At 48.3% G+C, this 25,706-nt stretch overlaps 1 protein-coding gene and 1 pseudogene across 2 annotated transcripts in view; one reads left to right on the forward strand and one right to left on the reverse strand.

The window, feature by feature from the left end:
• Positions 1–25,706, forward strand: part of birc6 (baculoviral IAP repeat containing 6) — a gene marked incomplete at its 5' end in the record, with an annotated part of 179,405 nt that overhangs the window by 87,018 nt on the left and 66,681 nt on the right. Inside the window, 4 exons of the mRNA XM_083651107.1 lie at positions 2,867–3,206; positions 4,340–4,557; positions 6,681–6,845; positions 7,609–7,792. Coding sequence (XP_083507233.1) covers positions 2,867–3,206; positions 4,340–4,557; positions 6,681–6,845; positions 7,609–7,792 — 907 coding nt within the window. The remainder of the gene's footprint in view (positions 1–2,866; positions 3,207–4,339; positions 4,558–6,680; positions 6,846–7,608; positions 7,793–25,706) is intronic.
• On the reverse strand, positions 20,976–21,125 carry LOC310789514 (protein TUNAR pseudogene; annotated as a pseudogene). Its single transcript has one exon. The product of its transcript is annotated as a protein TUNAR pseudogene (transcript).

The raw sequence follows: 25,706 nt of genomic DNA on the forward strand, positions 1-25,706 counted from the left end.
ACAAGAACAGAAAGATGTGAAAAATCACCCATCCCATTCCTCCCATCTCTCCTGAATGCCAAATAATATAGAATGAACAGCCTTACCCATCAATGCCATAGACTGTTGAGGAAATACCGAAGATTCACCAATTTATTATTGTTTTGATTCTAAATTGTGGTTTTATATTTTTATGCTGTACTCCATTGATTTTATCCATTGTAAATATTCTCATCATTTCAGCTACATAAACTGCCAAGAGAACATTCAATAAGGAAAACTCGGAACTTGAAACAAGTCATGGTTGACACATTAGCATTGATCAACATCCCCATCAACTCCCACTCTTGATATATGATGATCATTTTGGGCTCTGGCATCTGTCTTAAATATTGCACTTTTCTTTAAACGGGCGTTAAGATGTGGCGGTTGTGCCCTGAAAGGGGTCATGCTGTTCTCTGTAGCGTTGTTGATGCTGTGTGTTTGTAGGGCAGACACTTGTCTTGGTGAATAATTGAAGCGGTTGAGCTGGCTCACCTGGAGTGAGACCATTAGCAAAGAGAACAGCAGGCTATATATTGATGCAGGTGAGGCACTTGTGTGCCTGCATTGTTTTTCTAAGGTTGACTTCCCACTGGAGCAGAGCTTTTACACACTGCTGCTGCTGCTCTGCCCAGGCTTTTAGTGCAGCCTAGCTTCATCTGATTGGATTGATTTGGATCATGACATTGTTACACTGAGAGGTTAAGCTTACGCACAAGTGAAGGCACGTGTAGTTTATATACAGGAGTGTAGCTTAAAGGCTACACTAGCTTAAACGGCTCACCCTAAAATCAAAAATACATATTCTTCCCCTCACCTGTAGTGCTGTTTGTTTATCCATCTAGATTGTTTTGTGTTAGTTGTCTGGGTTTTGGAGATATCAGCCATAGAGATGTCTGCCTTCTCTCCGATACAATGGAACTGGATGGCACTCGGCTTGTGGTGCTCAATGCGCCAAAAAATACAATTGGAAAAACTCAGCAGCAATGGCTCTTTTCAGAAATCATGACCCAGTTACTCAGGATAATCCACAGACTTGTTGTGAGCAGTTTTATGTAGGAACTATTTTTGGCCGAACTACACCCGCTAGCTACCTGCTGCTAGTTTCATGTAGGAACTAGCTAGCAGCTAGTGGGTGACTGGGTGTAGTTCGAAAGCAGGTCAAAAGAAAATAGTTCCTATATGAAACTGCTCACAACAAGGTCTGTGGATTATCTTGAGTAAACGGGTCATGATTTCTGTAAAGAGACACTGCTGTTGAGTTTTTCAAATGTATTTCTTTGGCACTGTGAGCACCACATGCCGAGTGCCGTCCAGTTCCATTGTATTGGAGAGAAGGCAAACATCTCTAATGCCAATATCTCCAAAACCCAGGCAACTATCCCAAAACAATCTAGATGGATAAATAGCACTACAGGTGAGAGGAAAAATATGTATTTTGGATTTTATGGTGAGCTGTTCCTTTAAGCACGTCAGTGTTCAAATGCGTTAACAGTAGTAGGTTTATTTCAAGGGAGTATTTTCAGGTGGCCTGGGTCCAGACCTTTGAATCCACGACTCTACACAGTTGAGCTTTGGCTGCTTCTGGTCTGACAACGTGATATGCAAATTCATTTTCTTCAGTTGACAGAATGATTAGCCAATGATCGCTGAGGGGCACTAACCATTAGCCAATCAGCGTCAATAAACCGCACAACGGGCAGAACTAGCTGTTGTCAAGCGGTTGTCAAGTGCGCTGAGGAGTAATAACAATGCCTTAGATGAGAGAGACGCTGCTGTAATTGATTAAAAGTACCACTTTGAAATCCGAACGGCACTCCGCTTTGGAGACATTTATTCAAAGGGAGATTGTTGTTTTTTGCGTTGTCCCGACTTTATTAACTAACGTTAGGTTCAGGCGGATCCGTTGGTCTCTAGTGATTGGAGTAGGGAAAATATAATTCCCCTGGGCGATTCCCCTCATAGAAATTGGTTAAACAGAGAGCAATCTCAGACTTGACAAGTCGTCAGTCTGATACCAGGCTAATTTTCAGGATGAGTTCACCAAGTGCCTTACTGTATATTAGGGGTGCACCGATCGATCCATCGGGCGAGCAATCTGTATCGGCCGATTTTGATCTCAAATATGCGATCGGCTGATTGCCGATATTTCGGCTGATTGCCGATATTTTTTTATATTACTTTTTTTTTTTTTTATAAAAAAAAAGCCCTATAACTAATCAGGCTTTCCAACGATATAAAATACAATGCCAATTGGTATTATTAAAGGGGAGAAATAATCGACCTAAAATAACGTTTCCAAACTTTCTTTGAGGAGTTTATATATCGGTGATCGGTCGGGCAGATATTATCCATAGGCGATCGGTGGCAAAAAACGTGATCGGTGCACCCCTACTGTATATCGCTTTTTTTTTTTTTTTCTTACGCAGATGAAACTACTAGTATTGGCACAATAACAGATTTTTTTTTTTACGCTGTTGCACTGTTTTCAGCTTTTTGACTCGGATCGAAAAAAGAAAAGCTACATTTGCTGCTGTTGACATCCAGACTGCAGCTCTCTCTCTTCCAATCATCCTTCTCCAATATCCTTCTCCGTTGGATCGTTGCGATGCTATCGAAGCAGAAGCAGAAATTGTGTTTTGGGCTTTTGTGACGGCACTAGAAAATAGTTGTCCACTTGCTGAGAGGCAGCAATCTCTATTCTCCTTCATCGCTCAACGTCAACACATCCTGACACCGGAAAAAATTCCTGCTGTCGTTAGCCCATCTGTCAGCGTTGCCTCCCTTTCACTTCCGCTAACATTTGACACCCCCCCCTCCCCCCCACCCCGGTTTTTCCCCACAGGTCAGCGCCCCGGTGGTGCCCTCCGCCACGCAGGAGAAGCCCAAGGACAGCGACCAGTTCGAGTGGGTCACCATCGAGCAGTCGGGCGAGCTGGTGTACGAGGCGCCGGAGACCATCGCCACCGAGCCTCCGCCCATCAACAAGCAGCAGCAGTCGCAGGCGGCGGCGTCGGCGGCGTCCTCCTCCGTGCAGACCATGTCGCCCATCCCCGCCCACTCGCTGGCGGCGTTCGGCCTCTTCCTGCGTCTGCCCGGCTACGCCGAGGTGCTGCTGAAGGAGAGGAAGCACGCCCAGTGCCTGCTGCGCCTGGTGCTGGGCGTCACCGACGACGGCGAGGGCAGTAAGTGTCACATGGTCACGGTGGAAGTTGGTTGATAAAAAAAACAAGTCAATAGAGAGGCAAAGTGAAACGTCACTTCCTGCTTTCTCTCCCTGTACCTGCGCTGAGAAAAATATGAATGGCAGGTGGACGGAGAATAAGGTTACATTTTAGATCCCGTTTGAATTGTGCCACAGGGTGCCAACGTAAATTTTGTCGATTTTAAACATAACTTTGCATGTCAAGAAAGTCGCAGTTTGTCGCCAAACTGTTGCACTAGAAGTTATAAATCAGAAAGACTACATACACTGTCGCCTAAGTGACGTCACTTTCTCTACCGGCAAAGCTGAAGACCGGCGACATGCCACGAGCTTCCACGAGCGATGTAGTTTTTATACAAAACTAACCCCTACGTTTCAGTTTGACGACAAACTGACTTTCTTTACATGCAAAGTTAAGTTATGTTATATTAAATTCCAACCCAAAATTAGCATTGGCAGTGGCACAATTCAAACGGGATCAAAAATGTAAGCTTATTCTCCGTCCACCGCCATTCATATTTTTCGCAGCACTGGTACAGGGAGAAAGCAGGAAGTGACGTTTCACTTTGGCTCTCTATAATGTTCTACACATTCCAATGCTCTCGCATGTGTGTGCATATGTCTTGTTTGTGTGCTGTTGCCTCTTGCGTGTGTGTGTGTGTGTGTGTGTGTGTGTGTGTGTGTGTGTTTGTGAATTTGGGTGTGTTTTCCAAGTCCTTTGAGATAAGAGCGCTTGTGAATGATGGATGGGGACAGCTTGTTTGGTGACACTGGTCACACAGCACATCAGGCTGCCATTTTAACCGGCTGCTTGTCTTTGCCCTTAGTCATGATGAGATAGTAATAGATACTTTATGCTTCTCTCAATATGCCCACGCCATCCCACACTCCCTTTAGCAAACATGCACGTTTTTGCCGTTTCAAAATACATATAGAAATAGATGTTCAAGATCCAACTCATGATGGTAAAGCATGATGATGTCACATAGTTATTTAAAATGTACTATTAACGGGGTTACACTGATATATCAAGCCGATATCGGGATTCAGTCGGCATCGTCCATCTCCGATTATGATGTCGTGATATTTCAGACTCTTTTCTCGTCCCGCCAGGCCACATCCTGCAGTCTCCATCGGCCAACGTGTTGCCGACGCTGCCGTTCCACGTGCTGCGTGCGCTGTTCAGCAGCACGCCGCTGACCACCGACGACGGCGTGCTGCTGCGCCGCATGGCCCTGGAGATCGGCGCCATCCACCTCATCCTGGCCTGCCTGTCGGCTCTCAGCCACCACGCGCCGCGCGTCCCCAACGCCAACAACAACCCCTCCGAGGTACAAGCTATACACACACGCACACACACACACACACGCACGCTTATAGCGTATATAGTTGTCTATAGTTGAGAGTGACTTCAATTGACTGGACTCATTCCCTAACCCTAAACTAGTCCCTTGAAGAACTGAAGACTTGCCAAACAGAAGACTCGTCCAAAAAAAAAAAAAAAAACGTTTTTTCTTTTCTTTTTTAACTTTACTAGGCATCTCGCACGGTGCGCACTCAATTCCTATGCTCGCCCGCTGCGTGGGCTCACTAGGTTGGCCGCTGCGTGGCCTCGCCCGCCCTGCAGCTCGCTGAGCTGGCCCTGCAGCTCGCATACGCAGTTCGGCCGCCGCGCAGCCTCACCCGCCCTATTGGCGTACAAGCGCGGGTGTGTGTGTGTGTGTGTGTTGCTCACAAAATGTTATTGCCCTCAAGTTTACATGTGCGTGTGTCTGTGTGCTTAAGTTTACATCAGTGCCTATGACATCATCAGTGATGTTTGCTCTCATGACATCACTAATGACATCATCAGTCTTATGACATCATCAGTGATGTCACAATGCCTCCTATGTTATCATCAGTGGGACAAAAAATATAAACAGATTGCCCACTTGTCAATTTGTATCTGCAGAAAGTCAACGGAGCGCCATGCTCTTTTCCAGTCGTCTTCTACTGTGTTGGGCCATGAAGAGAAGTCAAATCGTTAGAACAAAACTTGGATGAGAACTCTGACTCGGCCGTTACATAACTTGTAACTTGGCCGTTCCATACGCCATAAGACTGATCAGTGGAAATATGTTTGATGATTAAGGAGACTTTGGCATGAGGAATGGCCCAAATTAACTTTGGCTTGGCTGGAGAGTTGACCTAGAAAAGCTTTGACGAAACGCTGTCCGGCTCCCGTCGGCTTTTCCAGACGCTCCCGCTAATCATTCCGACGTGACACGATAGGCCATCCTGTCACTTTCCCTGAGTGAACGTTTGCCGGAGAAACGGGGAGAAAAAAAATCACTGCCGTTATTAATGGCTCCCTACTGGCCCCTTTAGTCCAAGGCCTCTCTCACGCTTATCTCCCAGTGAGCCGCCGCTGACAAACTGCTTAATTGTTTGGCCTGAATGATAAGAGGCAGGTGGAGTTGTCAGACCACTCGTCCTTTGTGTTATTGACACCTCCACGCTGGAAAGCAAGGGGAATGGTGGAGCATCAGGAATAGGAATTGAGTCTTGCACTCCCCTTGACTGTCATGCCCATTAAAGTGACTGATTAGGCTTCTATTGAGCCGTCTGCAGGGGCCTGGACAGCCAGCGCTTCTGCTCGCCTTGTAGGAGAAGTCTTTTGGACTCTGAAAGGAACACGGACGCCAAACCCTAGGTCGCTGTGGCGGGACGAAGCACGAATTATTGCCAGCAAATTCTCCCAGAAATGCGCGTGTCGCTGTAGTGTCAATATTCACGGTTCACGATCGTCTGAATATTTTTGAGAGAGAAAAAATATGAACAGATTTAACCGAGTAGAACCAAAATAGTTAGCTGAGACGAATGAGCTACTTAATGAAGTTTGCCGGATAGATTTGTTAGCTACTCGACGCCGTTTTGAATACCTAAATCAGACGCGCGAGTATAACAACTTAGCACAAACCCCCAGTGCCTTCGCTCGGTGAAGACAGTGGGTGATTTTGCGGTCATCCGACGACATCTGGCCCTGATAAATATTCGACGTGCATCTCTCGCACAACCGTTGCAGGGTATCCACGGGGTCTCGCTTGTGATTTACACCCCTATCGCTGATGTGGCTGAAGTGGCGTTGAGGTCTTAAAATATATAGAAAGGGTCTTAAAAAGAGGTCTTAAAAAGTATTGAATTTAACTTCAGGATTCCTGCACATAGCCTGTATTGGCTGTGCAATGGTAACATGAGTCGTTGGCGTAGTAGTACGTTGGCGGGACACGGGAGTGTGCGTCGTGGCAACTGGTCAATTCCACGCTGCTTTCCACCATGTCTGTTCGGATGTTCTTCAAAAACCATTTGTCTAAATCAATGGTGCTGAATCTCCTGCATTTCTACTGTACCGAAACTAAAGCTGGAAGTTGTACTAATCCCATAACTCATAAGTTCTGTTGCGTTCTGTCTGTAGCCTCAGGTATCCAGTGGTCACGGCGGGGGCACCAGTGAGGAGCAGCAGCTCTACTGGGCCAAAGGAACCGGCTTCGGGACCGGATCCACCGCGTCCGGCTGGGACGTGGAGCAGGCCCTCACCAAGCAACGGCTGGAGGAGGAGCACGTCACCTGCCTACTTCAGGCAAGTTACGCCTCCGGAGTGCTGCGTGCAGTGTGTTACTATACCCCGTGTTTTTTTTGCTCTGTGCATGACCCAAAAAGAGATCAGTCCCTCATCTTGGTCTCCACGCTCATGAAAAACTCAGTGCTTTCGCACAGCGCAGTTAGTGCTATGCGAGAGGTAATTTGAACTTCCTCATAAATGCGCAGGGCTGTGATTGGCACGACCGGAGCCACATTTACCGTTGCCATATTCTCCGTAATAGCCAAGGTGACAGCCGGTGTAAATCAACAGGTTATTTCTTTTAACAGCCACCCCGGTGATCCACGCCTGTGAGCAAGTTAAGTGGACTGCATGCTACATTTGCCAGAATGGCAGAGAAAGACAAAATTGTCCCCCAGCAAATTCTCCTCTAACTGCTGCATTTTGCAATGTTTGCCATGAGCCTAATGGAATTGGATGGCAACTATAAAACTGCAATCAGACGGGGAATTAATCATTTCAAATGTATTGTGAAGGCCAAAATTATTGATCACATTCATGTCGTTTCCAAAGACGCCATACGACACAATGCTCTGGCGTCTGGCACAATGTCAAATGTTTATAACGTAACATTTATTTAAAAAATATACCGTCTAACCAGAGCGGCTGGTATTAAATGGGGGTGGTAGTGCTAAAATCGAGACGGTAATTTACATTTATTATAATTAGCAACGACTGTGTTGTGATGAGCTCAGCTACCATAACGTCACGCTAACCTCTCGTCTCCACTTGGCCCCATCAGGTCCTGGCGAGCTACATCAACCCGGCGGGCTGCGCCGGGGGCCACGGCGGCGGCGGCGAGGCCCCGCCCCCTACGGCAGACGGCAGGGCCCAAAACAGCTCGGCGCTGCCGGCCGTGCTGCAGGAGCTGCTCAGCCAGTCCTGCCTCATCCCGGCCATGTCCTCCTACCTGCGCAACGACTCCGGTAAATGGCCGCAATCGCAAAAACACAAAGCGTTTTGACACGTAAAGGGTGCGCCGCTCAAACAAAGCGTGCGATGTGTCGCATCAATCGATGTTTTCCACGTTCATGTTAGTGTCATTACCGTACAGGAACAAGAGACGGAGGTGGAGATGGAGGCTACCAATCGTCTCTCCGCCATGCTCTCGTTTGTTTCCAGTAATTACACCATGGTATCACATCTATTGATTAGTGCTATATTGATGTTTAAAAATGCTACATGTAGCACCTTGAACTGGCTTATGACATGACAAAAAAGCCCTACTGTCTGGTTAGCAGAGAAGTTGGTAGTATGATTAATCAACTATCAAAATTATACCCATCTGCAGTTTTTCCATAGTCTTTGTTGGCTATTTGTGCTTATTGTATGTGCTGTCATCCAATCAAATGATCCGATCCATTGCGGTTTGTCTCTTGTTGTTGAAAAGCTCTGTTTTGAAGTTATTGAGAGTGGCCTGCCTGTCGGTGCAGTCTGCCACGGTGGTGCAGTCTGCCATGGTGGTGCAGTCTGCCACGGTGGTGCAGTCTGCCACGGTGGTGCAGTCTGCCACGGTGGTGCAGTCTGCCATGGTGGTGCAGTCTGCCACGGTGGTGCGCACAGTCTGAACCGCTGTCAGTCGGTGGTGGCCTTTGATGTTGAGATAGTGTGTTCAGTCTGCAGTCTTACTGATAACTGCAGCCTGGAGCTGCTGTCAAGTGAGAGCAGTGTGTGTCTATGGCTATAGAGAGGCAAAGTGGACGTCACCATCGACATTTACTTGGTCAAACCAAACGGTTCAGATATATTTAGAATCTGGAGAGACAATAGAACATTTCACTCAGACCAAAACTTACAAGAACAACAACGAACAAATATTTTCTTTAAACCCGCAATTTCTTTTACCTTTTGGTCCGAGTGGAATGTTACGCGATCTCGCCCGTTTATAAATATATCTCAACTGTTTGGTTTGAACGAGTAAAACTCTTGTCATACGCATTTTACGAAATGTCTATGGGAAAATAAATGGCGGATGAAAATCTGTGGTACAGTGCTGAAGCAGGAAGTGACGTTCCACACTTTGGCTCTCTATATGTGGTGGTGGCCGGTGATTGTTGCAGATTGAAACACCAGATGGCGCTGCAGCTTCTTAGACTGAGCCTGTGTGTGTGCTTTGTGTTTGGGCATCAACCATCTTCCTACTGAAGCTCCGTAAAGTCACAGCAATTTAAATGAGATGAGCCCAGTCTTCTCACAGACACCATCATGCATCCACCGAACATTTTGTGTTTTCATGCATAAGAAGAACAATGATTAGTTGTTTCTTGTGACTCGGGGTAGTAGTGGTGGTAATTATTGTGCAGCAAATTGGATTAAAATGTTATTATTTCAAATGCATATAGGAGCGTGGCCCCTTTTGGTTTGGATTAAGAACTCATCCTTTATGGCAAATAACACGGTTTTGTTTTAGACTTCTTGAATTATGCAAAGAACACGGTGTGGGAGGATCACAGCTCCTCCGCCGGTGTTGTTCACGTGCAACTTAGAACAACCTTTTGTTCCCTCTGCGTGTCATCGCTCCATCTGAGAACTCCATCTAAGTCTGCAGTCCGCAGGGAGTCTGCGATGCTATCTGTGTGATGCCATCTGTGCGATGCTATCTGTGTGATGCTAATCTGTGCGATGCTATCTGTGCGATGCTAATGTGTGTGTCTCTAAGGGCCCCTTTTTGTTTTTGCTAGCAGGATACGCTCGTAATCCTCAAAGGTAATCCCTCGTCCCCTGTGTGAACGGATCACACACACACACACGTGCACGTGTCTTCTGTCTGGCTTTAACACTTTACACCTCTGGCTGAGCAATGAGCTTCCAGCAGAGCTCTCAGGACACCCGCGGCTGTCTTGCTTCAGGTCGCCCGCTCCCCCGTCCGGGTCTGCCTCCTCGGAGACGGGCCGTGGCGGTGTCCGGCTACAGTCCACCTTCACTCAAGCCCTGTCTCGCAATTTGGCTGTCTGTTGCAATTCACGATGCTTTTAATCACCAGAAAAATGCAGAGTGATATACTTAAAGCATTTACGAGCAAGATTTTTTCGATTGTTATTAAACAGTATAATTACAATATTGATGCATCACATCTTACCTATAATAGTAGCTGAGACCAAAGCCGTGTGAATCGGAGATTGCTCTCTTGATGATTATAGAGTCTGTGTCTGTCTACTAACCTCGCGTCACCAGGCTCTCTCTCTCTCTATCTGTCTACCGGCGGGCCGGATAAACCCGGAAGTAAAACGAAACGGTTTACGGCAGCTGCCTGCCTTCCGCCATTTCGCTCTGCCATAAACGGACCATAAACAAGGAGAACGCCATGCAGGGGCTTGCTACACTCGCGAACATCTCTTGTTATATTCTAACAGTTTTTTGGGAAGTAATTTTGTTATTTTGTGGTTATGGTCGAAGTGGCTGCCGCAAACCGTTTCATTTCACTTCCTGATCTGCCCCGGCCGCAGACAAGGCAACACTGGCCGATTCACTCGGGGTTCAAGCGAGACTACTCTGCGTTGGTCTCGTCTACTATTAAGAGGTAAGCTGTGATGCATCGATATTAAATTTAGACTGTTTAATAACAATTGAAAATCTTGCTCGTAGCTGCTTTAAATGAAAAATGTAGGGCTAAAAATGGCAGGTTAAAAAACAAACATCCAAACCCTTGACAGGACGCTGTTTCTACGTCAAGGTCTCGTCAAGTCCAGGCTTTTCCATCATCCCGGGCTGCTTATCAAACATTTATAAGAGTGCAGTTGTTGTTGTGTTTTTGCTGTGTTCTTGTCATGTTTTGGACTGTTTGGTACCGCCGGCCCGGCACCGTAGCTGTTTGGTACCACCGGCACCGTAGCTGCAACAAGACCTTGAGTGTTTGCCAGGAATCGGAAAGCAAAGCAAGAGAAGTGTGGAAGGGGGAACCTTGAATAAAGTTTCCACCACTTCTACTGCTAAGGCTCTAAATGAAGCAGTGGTGTTACGGTTAGGGATGGGATATCGGTATCGGGTGCCGATATGACATAATGCACATGTCGGATATCGGACTAACGTCGCTGATCCACATTCTATTCATAGCCTGCACTGCACTGGACCATAAACCCACCAGAACATAACATGAAACAGTGCTAGTACATAGTAGTAGAAGTGAGGTAGTAGCGGTTAGCTATCTCAACAACATGTCCTTCATTTTGAAGATATTTTAGTCGCAGGGGTGTTTAATTGTCACTTTTTACTTGAAATGTTATCTTAAAGGAGAATTTCGGGGTTTTTTAACCTGGAGCCATTTCCTGGCATTAATTATGATTTGGCCACTCACCTAGCGATGTCTGCAGCGTTTCTGGGCGTCCTAGCGTTGTTTTGAGATCAATATCGTCCAAGTCAGTCGTAAAATGGAGTTGATTTGGGGCGAAGTGGTAGCCTGTATTTCCTGCATCTAAATAGCTATTTTTCTTCCCGTTTTCGCCACATATCGCCGTAATCAGATCCGTCAACATCCAGCCGAGTGTTATTTCACCCCAGGCTGTTTCCTGGACTGCACAGGGATCAAATTACCTCAAACGTGATCTAGGTCACCAAGTCTCGTGAAGTCCCGCGATACTTTCCTGTCGACTGGCCAAATACAGGCAGGACGCTTTGCGGTCGTGGTTTTAGCGTAACCTATGTGGGGTTTGGCGTAACCTATGTGGGATTCGAAATAACGAAGGTTATGCCAAACCCCACATAGGTTACGCCAAACCCCACATAGGTTACGCTAAAACCACGACCGCAAAGCGTCCTGCCTGTATTTGGCCAGTCGACAGGAAAGTATCGCGGGACTTCACGAGACTTGGTGACCTAGATCACGTTTGAGGTAATTTGATCCCTGTGCAGTCCAGGAAACAGCCTGGGGTGAAATAACACTCGGCTGGATGTTGACGGATCAGATTACGGCGATATTTGGCGAAAAAGGGAAGAAAAATAGCTATTTAGATGCAGGAAATACAGGCTCACACTTGGCCCCAAATCAACTCCACTTTACGACTGACTTGGACGCTATTGATATCAAAACAACGCTAGGACGCCCAGATACACCGCGGGGATCGCCTGGTGAGTGGACAAATCATAATTAATGGCAGGAGATGGCTCCAGGTTCGAAAAAACCGAAATTCTCCTTTAATAATTTTGAGTGGATCAATTGTTTTGTAAATATCTAATGACCTTTATTAATTGTTTAATTGAATATTGTGGAATATCATGAGCCAGGTAGCTAATGCTATGAGATCATTGATTACCATGATGATAACTGATGTCACAGTTGAAGCCAGCTACTATGGAGGCTGCAGCTCCTCGGGAGAGTTGCCAAGAGCTCGGTATCGGAATCAGTATCGGTAATCGGCAGATATCCAAATTCGGGTATCGGAATCGGATCGGAACTGAAAAAATGCGGATCGGTGCATCTCTAGTTATGGTGAAAAGGCGCACGGCCGCCTATTCCTGCAATTGAGTTTGATTGGCCGACCTGCCCGCCGGAGCCGTTTTGTGTGGAGCCGGGATAGAACTGATTTCATGCAATGAGACACACAAGGATTTCACCATCACCAGCTCATTTACACTGCCTGCTGCTGTGTATCCAACCACAGCCACTTATAGCTGTGTGCACCTCCTCTTTGTATCCAGTGCTGTTAGTGTATTTCTGCTCAGAGGAGCGTGTGTGTGTTTGTGTGTGCGTGCGCGTGTGTGTGTGTGTGTGTGTGTGTGTGTGCGCGCGCGTGTGTGTGTGTGTGTGTGTGCGTGTGTGTGCTTGTGTGTGTGCGTGCGTGCGTGTGTGTGCGTGTCTGTGTGTGTGTGTGTTAATGTGCCCCTGGTACCTCATAATTAAATAACAGCAGATAAAACGATGAGTATTGTAATTGCTCCTCATTATCTGGTAAATGCTTGTGACACACGTGCGTGTGTGTGTGCGTGTGCGTGTGTGTGCGTGCGTGTTTGTGTGTGTGTGTGTGTGTGTGTGTGTGTGTGTGTGTGTGTGTGTGTGTGCGTGCGTGCGTGTGTGTGTGTGATGTGTGTATTAAATGCAATGAAGTCTTCTACGCAGCCCCTTGTTTCATCATCTCTCACCCCTCACTCACTTACGCGTCACCTTAATGATGACATATTTGCCTTTAAAATGGCAAACGATCTACATCTCCGTCTGAGCATTTAACACTCAATTGACTAACAAATAGACATCGTGTGCTGCTGTGTTAACGAGCCATTGTACACATATCGTGGGCCGGTTAAGTTGCGTAGTACAATCAAAATGGGAGCTGAGGGCTCTCTGCTCTGACCATCTAGGATACTCCTTGGATGGGAGACTGGTGCTGCTGGAAGTGGTGTTGGAGGACCAGTAGGAGGTGCTCTTCACCTCTGGTTCCGAATGGTCTGATGATTAATCTGATCTGAGGAATAATCTCCCCGATGCCCCAGGGCAGAGACAAGGGACTCTGTCCTGTGAGTGAGCAATGTGTTTCTGCCTGTATCGACACGCAACTCGTGACACCGGACGCGTCAATCTACAAACTAGAATATCGATCGGAGAGATGCTACAGCTACTTTGCTCGCAGTCATGTCATTTAAGGGGCCTTTCACACCTACCTCATTGGGTTTGGACTTTAGGACTTTTTATTTTGATCTGAGCACGGTCCGGACCAAACAGCCGAACCTTGGTCCGATTTAAAAGAGGTGGTCTTGGTCTCGATCAAACTGGACCACGGTTCGGTTCATTTGTAGTGTGACATTTTTCTTTGGATGGTTTGGACTTTCGGACCAACTACAGCAAACCCACAAAACAAATTTGTTTTGTGGGTTGAATCATTCACATGATTTCACTGGTGTTCAACAATGATTCAAGATTCAAGATTTTTTACTGATACTTCATTATTGTGTTTGAGATGTACGTATGCACTACATTTACCCTATAGTTGTTTCTCTGTTAGTAGTAGTTACAGTCGTACTGGTGTGTGTGTGTGTGTCTTTCTAGTTGGACTATTCCTCCCTGCATTATTTCTAACTGATTCACTGCAGAAATATCGGCTGTTTTTAGCGTGCGGCCTAACAAAGCTAAGCTAATTCAAGCTAATTCGGTGAGGAACACGCTTCATTTCCTGTCAATTCTTCAGAATAATGGTTTCCCGTTATTTATTTAGCCATTTAAAAGCTTTTAATATGAAGCAGTAAAGCAGGAAATTTTAGTTTTTTCATTGGCAGTAACTTAACACGACTGATAACCTTAAAGCTGGCCAATCAGAACGTAGTGGTCTCCTCGGAAGAGGGCCCTTAAAGAGACAGGAGCTAAAACCACCTGTGTCAGACAGAGGCTGAACTGAGAGGCTCCATAAAGGGACAGTACAAGATTAATAATATAATAATAATAATAATAATAATAACATTACATTACATTACATTACATTACGTCATTTGGCAGACGCTTTTATCCAAAGCGACTTACAATAACACACTTTTTGTCAGCAATAGAGCAATCAACTATGGAGCACAGTCTATGACAACTACAAATCCTGAAGGAACAGTGGTACGAGTTTTAGTTTAGGATTTTTTTTTTTTTTTTTTTTTTTTTTTTTAATAATAAATAATCAAAACAAATTTAACTGTGAATCATGCAAAGCTACTCTAGTGGAGTCCAAGAATAAAATATTGAGCTGGAAATTTGCATAATAAAGGTCCAGGATGGACAAATCCCGTGTTGACATGTATTTGTCACAATAAATGCACCAATGCATGCACATACGCATTATATACACACACAGACACACACACACATGCTTAGGCACATATGCATTATATACACACACACACAGACACACACACACACACACACACATGCTTAGGCGCATACGCATTATATACACACACAGACACACACACACATGCTTAGGCACATACGCATTATATACACACACAGACACACACACACATGCTTAGGCACATATGCATTATATACACACACACACATACACACACACACACACACATGCTTAGGCGCATACGCATTATATACACACACAGACACATGCTTAGGCACATACGCATTATATACACACAGACACACACACACACATGCTTAGGCACATACACTTTATATACACACACAGACACACACACATGCTTAGGCGCATACGCATTATATACACATTCACAGACACACACACACACATGCTTAGGCGCATACGCATTATATACACACAGACACACACACATGCTTAGGCACATACGCATTATATACACACACAGACACACACACACATGCTTAGGCACATACGCATTATATACACACACAGACCCACACACACATGCTTATATACACACACAGACACACACACATGCTTAGGCGCATAGGCCCCGCCTTAAATCTCAGTGCACCCTGATGTGAAGCTCCATTGCCAAACGTGAGTAAAATCTGCAACAAATGATTGATCGCATTCAAACAATTTCCATTCCCTACACGGCCATGCTCGTGTGGCTACATAAAAGCTTGGCATCATTAAGGGGGATACCATCCCAATACATTCAAACTAAGCATCATTAACCATATAGTCTCCATTAAGCCACTAGGGTCATTAAAGAGCAGCCCATTCCTCTCCATTCCACTCTGCTCATCCTCAGTGCGCTGTCTTAAAGGAGAATTTCGTTTTTTTTTTTAACCTGGAGCCCTCTCCTCACATGAATTATTATCTGACAACTCACCCAGTGTTCTCCGCAGCGTTTTTGTGCCTCCTACGCTGCTATGTTGTTTGGAGATCAATAGTGTCCAAGCCAGTCCTAGAATTGAGCTCCGTCGGGGCCACGTGGCAGCGTGCTGTTCCTCCATGTAAATAGACAGTTTTATTCCTGTTTTCGACCCATATCGTGATTATATGATCCCTAAAGAAACATCAGACTGCCAATCTCCCCCGGGCTATTTACAGCAGTCTTTACAGGGATCCCATTTCCTCATTTCGGGTCAGTGTCACCAACTCTCGTCAAGTCAGTCCACAGGCCAGCCGGCAGGAAAGTCTCGCGGGACTTGACGAGAGTTGGTGACAACCCCTCTTCCTCTCACCTCCCCTCCTCTCACCTCCTCCCCTGCTCCCCAGCACCCCCCCCTCCTCCTCTCACCTCCTCCCCTGCTCCCCAGCACCCCCCTCTTCCTCTCACCTCCTCCCCTGCTCCCCAGCACCCCCCCCCTCCTCCTCTCACCTCCTCCCCTGCTCCCCAGCACCCCCCCCCCTCTTCCTCTCACCTCCTCCCCTGCTCCCCAGCACCCCCCCCTCCTCTCACCTCCTCCCCTGCTCCCCAGCACCCCCCCCCCTCTTCCTCTCACCTCCTCCCCTGCTCCCCAGCACCCCCCCCCCCCCCCCCTCCTCTCACCTGCTCCCCAGCACCCCCCCTCCTCCTCTCACCTCCTCCCCTGCTCCCCAGCACCCCCCCCCCCCCTCTTCCTCTCACCCCCCCCCCCCTCCTCCTCTCACCTCCCCCCTCCTCTCACCTCCTCCCCTCCTCTCCCCTGCCCCCCCGGGCACCCCTCCTCTCCTCCCCCCCCACCTCCCCCTCAGGCAGCCCTCAGGCCTTGCTTGTCCTCGCTAATCACCTCTCTGCCCGGCGGCAGCAGCAGCCAGTGTGCACATGGCTCCACATGACTCATGGGGTGTCTTGGCAGAGCCTTTTGGGATGCATTACTGTTCCCCGCCACCGCCGCCGCCCGGCACTCCATCACAGGAAGTGAGGCCATTAGTGAGAGGTAATGCCTTTTAATGTCACTGCCACACTCATTTATTTTAATTGAAGAATTCATTTCTCGCTGCTGATGTTTGACACCGGATGGTTTCGAGATGGGAGTTTTTCCTGTGTATGTGCGATGCCCAGCATGACTTCCTCTCCACTACATGGGGTGGGGTGGGGGGGGTGCAATGAAACCTGTTTCCCCCCACCTTAAGGAGCTGCAAGCCTAAAACAGCCCTACAGTAACAGAATTAAATTCTGAGGTGAATGTTCAAACTCGCACAGAATGACTCCTTTGACTGGCTTGAAGGAGATGGTGGCTACACCTCAGCACCTTAGGTACTAGGGCTGTGGCGATTCACTTATCTCCCGATTCGATACTATCACGATTCTTGGGTGCCGATTTGATTTATATTGCGATTCTACGATTATTGCGATTCGATATTACGATTTATTGCGATTTTTGTTTATTTTTTTCTTTGAATCATACACTAGAGACTGTATATTATATATCATGAGTAGGGCTGGGCGATATAGTTAAAAACAGGGGCGGACTGGGATCATAATTCAGGCCGGGCATTAGATACCAAGCAGGCCAGGCCGATATGGGCCGACGCTCGTGAAATTTGGGCCGTTTTAAGCCCAATTTGGGCCGTTTGAAGCCAGATTTGGGCCGTTTGAAGTCCAATTTTACAATGAGATGCACCCACTTTAACCCTGAAGTGTAATTATTACTTCAGACTAACTAATAAAGTAATAAAACCACTAGTAAACCAGTAGGCGGCGCCTGGCCTGCTGTTCAGTGAGTGGCCTGACTGCAAGCACCCAATTTTTTTTTTTTTTTTTTTTTGCGATTATCGATTCTGGAATAAAAGATCGATTCAAAAAATTGTGACATTAAAAATCGCGATACTTAGGTGAATCGATTTTTTCCCCCACCCCTATTAGGTACCCTCCTATTTCCCTCCCCCCACCTCTCACACTCACACACACAAACACAGTGGTTCTCACAATGTTTTCACATGAAGGACCCCTAAACTGAATTAGACCACGAACCCCCATTTGACAGGATTTTGTCCCATGGTCCCGAATCAGATTGATGCTTTTAGATGTTTTATTACAGAAAGTGTATAAAACCCATGACCAAAATAGTCATTGTGTTACTTATGAATGGAATTATAGCGAAAATAAATTACCCCCCTTTTGGCTGGGGACCCCCTGGAACCCCCTCAAGGGCCCCTGGGGGTCCCCGGACCCCCATGTGAGAGCCGCCGCACTAACGCACACAGTCATTCACTTCCTCCCCGTCATGTATCCTCCTCCCTCCAGGAAGTGGCAATATGAAAGTGACAGCGAAGCCACAGCCATGTTTTTGCCACCTTAGGGGAGCTTAGTGCATCTTCAGCTGAAGGAACATGGGGTGGATTGTGATTTATGACGCCATCTGCTTGGCCTGTGTAGCGTTACAGCGTATGCTGTCTTCTGGCGTCTCATTACCACAATGTTTCCTTTCCTTGTACAAGTTCCGCTAATGTGCTCGTCTTTTACGTCCTTGGGCCGTATTGATTCGCACGTGTCGTGTCTGGACGTGCACACGGTTCGTCGCATCGACGACAACAACTTGGGTCAAGTTCAATATCAGTTGTGCACTCTGCCCTTCAGAATACAGTAGTAGTCAACAACACACCTTAATACTCAAGCTGGCAAGAAGTAGTGAACCTGCCAGTGGAGATTAACGATTGTCTTCTGTGTTGCATGTGACTCGGAACAAACAACCCTGACCTTTTGGGAAACCCTGAAGATGCTCATTGCATTCGAATAGGCTTCTATGAAGACGGTCAAGTTGGCAGACCACCCATGTCATATGTGGGCGTAAACCTTTACACCAGGGATACTCAACTTGCTTTGTCCAGGGGGCACTTTTGTAAGGCCAGGGGAGCCAGTTAATAAACGAACATTAATCATATTTCTTCTGTAGCGGATTGTAGGTTTTTGGGTTGTCAGCCGGAGTTTAGTCTGACAATTTTGTGCATAGTTAGTTAGATTAAGTTAGTATATATAAGTGTCTGGGCGGCAAGCAGATGGCGGTATTTGACAATTTAGCTGGAGGCCTGTCAAACTCATGTTCATTTATGTTCATTTTCATTGTGAATTAGAAAATGGTCGGGGGCCCGCTCTGTACCCTCTCGCGGGCCGCATCCGGGCCCCGGGCCACAAGTTGAATATCACTACCTAACACAGTCTGCTGCTCTCTCACACACACACACACACACCACACACACACACACACACACACACACTCCTCTGTTGACTTTCTCACAGATAAGGCTCGAGGCTATCCTTATTCATATACTCTGGTTTTTATTGTTCAAATGTCAGTACATCTAGAGTTTATTCATGTATTTATAAAAGCTTTTGAGTTATTTATACAGAAACAGGCTTGCTGAGACGACCCCTGAAATCAATGTGAACAAATACATCAAAAACAGACTTTCATACACCCCCCCCCCCCCCCCCCCGAGTCCCAACAGCCCCAAAAGGTGGATTAAGAGACGCATAAAGAGAGAATAACTTAGACCGTTTTGTCGTCAAAGTATTAGTAAATCAACCGTATCGTTTGTGTGAATTCTAATTTGCTTTCGCTCGCTTGATTTCATCATTCGTCATTATTGTATTGCTATAAAAAATATCTCTTTTATTGTTAGAATCTTTTTAATGTGTATCCTGTATCATGATGAAGTATCAGATGTAGGCTCGACTAGAAATGCCTCCTGGACCTGGTGTTGAAATATTACAGTCTATTGGCTCTGTCTCTCCTTGCAAAAATGAGTGTATATGGAGTGTGTGAGATACTGTGAATGAATAGATATACATCTTATCGTGGTTATCGCTGTGGTGTGTGTCGAGGGTGTGTTTGTGACGGCAGGCATCTCCGCAGCATCACAGCACACACGTCGTGTATCTCGCCCCAGAGCCACGTTGCCGCGGAAGCGTACTCCTCGACGGGCGGGCCCCCCGAGGCCGTAAAACTGCCGTCCCTCCCTGAATATTATCGATTGAAGTCGCCCGGCCAGCAGTTCCTCCAGAATGGCTTCCCGGCACTTGGTGCTCTCATCGTCTCTGCACTTCATCATGTGGCTTAAACAGCCGTCCCCGGCCTGTAACAAGTACAATCCCTCCATCTTTTGTAATGGAGTAGAAACAACCAGTCCACATTTAGCTCATCTTTCCACTGAGTCCAGTCCAAGAGAAGAAGAAGATCAAGGAGAGAAGTGGTTGTTGTTTGTTGTCAGGCCACAGGGGGAGCCGGTCCTGGCCGCGCGGTCTTGCCGATGATGTCTCCGTTGCTCTGGTCATCCTGCTTCCGGTAGAGCCCTGTTCCTGCGGTGTCTTCCAGCCCTCTGTTATCTCCCCGGCTCATGGCTGTGACAAGACAGTATGGCTTCCTTGTCTTCATCCTGGCACCAGATGTCAAATTCTCTCCTCCGTTCTCTGGGGAAGGTGTCCATGTCTCACTTTCTCTCCCCCCCCCACCCCCCAAACACCTCTTCCTTTCAGATAAACCCTTCACTACTGCTCCTCACCCTAGATAAACCCTTCACTACTGCTCCTCACCCTTCAGATAAACCCTTCACTACTGCTCCTCACCCTAGATAAACCCTTCACTACTGCTCCTCACCCTTCAGATAAACCCTTCACTACTGCTCCTCACCCTAGATAAACCCTTCACTACTGCTCCTCACCCTAGATAAACCCTTCACTACTGCTCCTCACCCTAGATAAACCCTTCACTACTGCTCCTCACCCTTCAGATAAACCCTTCACTACTGCTCCTCACCCTAGATAAACCCTTCACTACTGCTCCTCACCCTTCAGATAAACCCTTCACTACTGCTCCTCACCCTAGATAAACCCTTCACTACTGCTCCTCACCCTTCAGATAAACCCTTCACTTACTGCTCCTCACCCTAGATAAACCCTTCACTACTGCTCCTCACCCTAGATAAACCCTTCACTACTGCTCCTCACCCTTCAGATAAACCCTTCACTACTGCTCCTCACCCTAGATAAACCCTTCACTACTGCTCCTCACCCTTCAGATAAACCCTTCACTACTGCTCCTCACCCTTCAGATAAACCCTTCACTACTGCTCCTCACCCTTCAGATAAACCCTTCACTACTGCTCCTCACCCTTCAGATAAACCCTTCACTACTGCTCCTCACCCTAGATAAACCCTTCACTTACTGCTCCTCACCCTAGATAAACCCTTCACTACTGCTCCTCACCCTAAGCCTTCAAAAGTCTTATCTGGTCCCACTCCCTGGTCAGTACTGCCTTTCAGGAAGGTGTCCAGTTGTTTTTTTGAGGACAATCTTCTACGTTCTGCTCTGGTCCTTCACAGCGTGGTGTAGATGTAAACAAAGACAATGACAAAGAGGTTGAGGAACGTGCCGATGATGCCCAGCATGGCCAAGATGGACTCCTCCTGCTCCTCCTTGCCCTCCAGTGCCCGCACGTCCTCAAGTGTGATGACCGTGGTGCCCATGGTCCTGATGCTCGCCTGACCTGGCAACGCTGGCACTTATCTGGAGTAAAGGGAGGGGAGAAGACTTTGTTAGTAGGTGCCACACATAGGCATAGAAAACAACAACAGATGGACCATGAAGACACTGAGAACACACACACGTGGTCTGCAGCATGTTGCTTTCAGATGGACCATGAAGACACTGAGAACACACACACGTGGTCTGCATGTTGCTTTCAGATGGACCATGAAGACACTGACAACACACACGTGGTCTGCATGTTGCTGTCAGATGGACCATGAAGACACTGAGAACACACACGTGGTCTGCATGTTGCTTTCAGATGGACCATGAAGACACTGAGAACACACACACGTGTGGTCAGCATGTTGCTGTCAGATGGACCATGAAGACACTGAGAACACACACGTGGTCTGCATGTTGCTTTCAGATGGACCATGAAGACACTGAGAACACACACGTGGTCTGCATGTTGCTGTCAGATGGACCATGAAGACACTGAGAACACACACGTGTGGTCTGCATGTTGCTGTCAGATGGACCATGAAGACACTGAGAACACACACGTGGTCTGCATGTTGCTTTCAGATGGACCATGAAGACACTGAGAACACACACGTGGTCTGCATGTTGCTTTCAGATGGACCATGAAGACACTGAGAACACACACACGTGGTCTGCATGTTGCTGTCAGATGGACCATGAAGACACTGAGAACACACACACGTGGTCTGCAGCATGTTGCTGTCAGATGGACCATGAAGACACTGAGAACACACACACGTGGTCTGCAGCATGTTGCTGTCAGATGGACCATGAAGACACTGAGAACACACACACGTGGTCTGCATGTTGCTTTCAGATGGACCATGAAGACACTGAGAACACACACGTGGTCTGCATGTTGCTTTCAGATGGACCATGAAGACACTGAGAACACACACGTGGTCTGCATGTTGCTTTCAGATGGACCATGAAGACACTGAGAACACACACACGTGGTCTGCATGTTGCTGTCAGATGGACCATGAAGACACTGAGAACACACACACGTGGTCTGCAGCATGTTGCTTTCAGATGGACCATGAAGACACTGAGAACACACACACGTGGTCTGCAGCATGTTGCTGTCAGATGGACCATGAAGACACTGAGAACACACACGTGGTCTGCATGTTGCTTTCAGATGGACCATGAAGACACTGAGAACACACACACGTGGTCTGCAGCATGTTGCTGTCAGATGGACCATGAAGACACTGAGAACACACACGTGGTCTGCATGTTGCTGTCAGATGGACCATGAAGACACTGAGAACACACACGTGGTCTGCAGCATGTTGCTGTCAGATGGACCATGAAGACACTGAGAACACACACACGTGGTCTCCATGTTGCTTTCAGATGGACCATGAAGACACTGAGAACACACACACGTGGTCTGCATGTTGCTTTCAGATGGACCATGAAGACACTGAGAACACACACACGTGGTCTGCAGCATGTTGCTGTCAGATGGACCATGAAGACACTGAGAACACACACACGTGGTCTCCATGTTGCTGTCAGATGGACCATGAAGACACTGAGAACACACACGTGGTCTGCAGCATGTTGCTTTCAGATGGACCATGAAGACACTGAGAACACACACACACGTGGTCTGCATGTTGCTTTCAGATGGACCATGAAGACACTGAGAACACACACACGTGGTCTGCAGCATGTTGCTTTCAGATGGACCATGAAGACACTGAGAACACACACACACGTGGACCCTCACAGCTTTGGGCTCAGTCAGCCTTGCCGAAGTCTTCCTCCTCCACAAGGGGAATCAATGGTGAAGGAACAATGACCCACGCAGAGCACAATGGAGACGAAGTGTGTGTGTGAACAGCAGTGTTCATGACCTGCCGTAGCCGGACGAGCCCGAGCATCGCTCTCCAGCGACGGCGAGCCCGGGCGCCAGCTCCCCGCTCAGCCTCACCCGCGGCTTATCCGCACGACGCCCGTTAAATAATAACCTGTTAGTCACATTTGGCGTGTTGAAAAGAGCATGATTTAATACACCTCGTTTAGATCCACCCACCTCTTTTCCACAAAGCCTTTTACGATTCCTGCCCCCGCCCCATCCCACCCCCAGCACCACTCGGGGTGGGCCTGTGGTCCTCGTAGGTAGTTGTCCTGAGCATAGTGCCCGTCTGCTTCACATGAGTCTTGGAAGCTAAGGACAAAAGCCTGATGCTGTCGGCTCACGAGGGAAAATATGAGCAACAAGATGAATGGTCTCTCTCTCTCTCTCAGCTCGGGCTCAAAGATGCTCTGATTTGTAGAGCTAAAAACACCATCAACTATAATCATCCCCTCGTCCTCCTCGTGTCAAATAGATAACGGAGCCTTCAATGAAATGAAAATGAGACGCCGTGAACCCGGGCGAAAGAAAAATCTGGTTTAAAATAATAAAGAGTGGCTTACCCTAAGGCGTTTAAGGTGCGAGGCAGCATCCTCCAGCATGCTTTTGGCTCCTCAGTGGAAAGGCATGGTGTTGTGGGGCTACATGTGGGGAGACAGTGGGGGGGGGGGGGGGGGTGTGATGCTGGCTGCGTAGCTGAGCTCCCAGCCGCCTGTGAGCGACAGATGCAGCGATGGAGAGAGAGAGAGGGGAGAGAGCGCTGCCTGTGTCGTCCTGGTGCCTTCTCTCGCTGCTCGGCAACAGCGTGTGTGTGTGTGCAAACAACACCGCGCGCGTTCAGGGAAAATCTCCCCCCATCCCCCTCCCCACACCACCACCACCCCCCTGTGGGTTGCAGTCCCCCCTCGGAAGTATTTTCTCGTTTTTGTCGTCTTCGCGGTCAGTTTTGCATCGCTACTGCTTCAAGCGCTAGCAGGCGGCAGCCTCCATTTAGGGGACGATGAGAAACGCTCACCCTGTTTGCTCCCCCTCCCTCCCCACTCTTCTCCCCATCCTCTCCCTCCCTCCCCCCCCCCCCCCGATCTCTCTGTCTAAACTCCTTCACAGCCCCTCCTCCTCCTCCTCCTCCTGTGGCTTTCACCCTCTTAGTTAGTAGCTCAAAGAGGAGAACAGTGATGGTCTCTCTCTTCGACAAAATTCCACCCCCACGCTGGCTCTTCCTCTCGCTTTGCTCCTGTCTGCCTCGGACTCCTCAGGAGGAGGGAGGGGGGGAACAGTGCAATTAGTGCCTCTCAGAGGCGCCTCTCACCAGCCGCTGAAGACCCCCGAGCCTCCAGCGTGCATGGTCACCTCTGGGGGGGGGGATCAGCCGTGACACCCCGCTTCTTAAACAACCCCCAGCTGGAGCTCAGGAAGAATAGGCAAGTCCTGGAAACAGCAGGTGATATTCCAGACGGGGAGAGAGACGGCAGGTAGAATCCCGGAGAGAAAGTGTGTAGAGAGGCGAAGGCAGACGGAGCGGCGCCAGACAGTCGCTCGCTACGGCTGCACGGGTCTGACTCTGCACCTCGAGCCGGTGGCAGCTGTGTTGTTGTGGCGGGTCCCCCCACACCAGCTAGTTGCCGTGGGAGGACTGTGCATTGCATAACCAGGCAGAGCGACGGGGAGAGGGAGGGGAGGCCGGATCCTGATGGCCGTGGCGATGGCAAGGAGGAGTGCTCTAGAATGAGAGAGAGAGAGAGAGAGAGAGAGAGAGAGAGAGAGAGAGAGAGAGAGAGAGAGAGAGAGAGAGAGAGAGAGAGAGAGAGAGAGAGAGAGAGAGAGAGAGAGAGAGAGAGAGCGCTGCCGTCTCCTCCTCTACCGCTGCTGTGGGGGCTCACACACGCACACACACACGTGCGCACACACACACACACACACACACACAGTTACTGGCAAAACAACATACCAAACCAAACAAATAGGGAAAAAGCAAACAAAAAATGGAGGGGGAAAGAGAGGAAAAGAACTGACACTGGCTCCACTGCTTGTGCTGGAGAGTTGGAGGAGGGGGTGATGGTAGGAGTGGGTGATGGCAGACCTGCGTAGCGGGGTGGAGAATTGGAGGAGGGGGTGATGGTAGGAGTGGGTGATGGCAGACCTGCGTAGCGGGGTGGAGAGTTAGAGGAGGGGGTGATGGTAGGAGGTCGTGCTGGTAGACCTGCGTAGCGGGGTGGAGAGTTAGAGGAGGTGGTGCTGGTAGACCTGCGTAGCGGGGTGGAGAGTTAGAGGAGGGGGTGATGGTAGGAGGTGGAGGTGGTGCTGGTAGACCTGCGTAGCGGGGTGGAGAGTTAGAGGAGGGGGTGATGGTAGGAGTGGGTGATGGCAGACCTGCGTAGCGGGGTGGAGAGTTGGAGGAGGGGGTGATGGTAGACCTGCGTAGCGGGGTGGAGAGTTAGAGGAGGGGGCGATGGTAGGAGTGGGTGATGGCAGACCTGCGTAGCGGGGTGGAGAGTTGGAGGAGGTGGTGATGGTAGGAGGTGGTGCTGGCAGACCTGCGTAGCGGGGTGGAGAGTTAGAGGAGGGGGCGATGGTAGGAGTGGGTGATGGCAGACCTGCGTAGCGGGGTGGAGAGTTGGAGGAGGTGGTGATGGTAGGAGGTGGTGCTGTTAGACCTGCGTAACGGGGT

The sequence above is a fragment of the Poromitra crassiceps genome (assembly GCF_964638095.1).
Source record: "Poromitra crassiceps genome assembly, chromosome: 14".
Taxonomy (NCBI): domain Eukaryota; kingdom Metazoa; phylum Chordata; class Actinopteri; order Beryciformes; family Melamphaidae; genus Poromitra; species Poromitra crassiceps.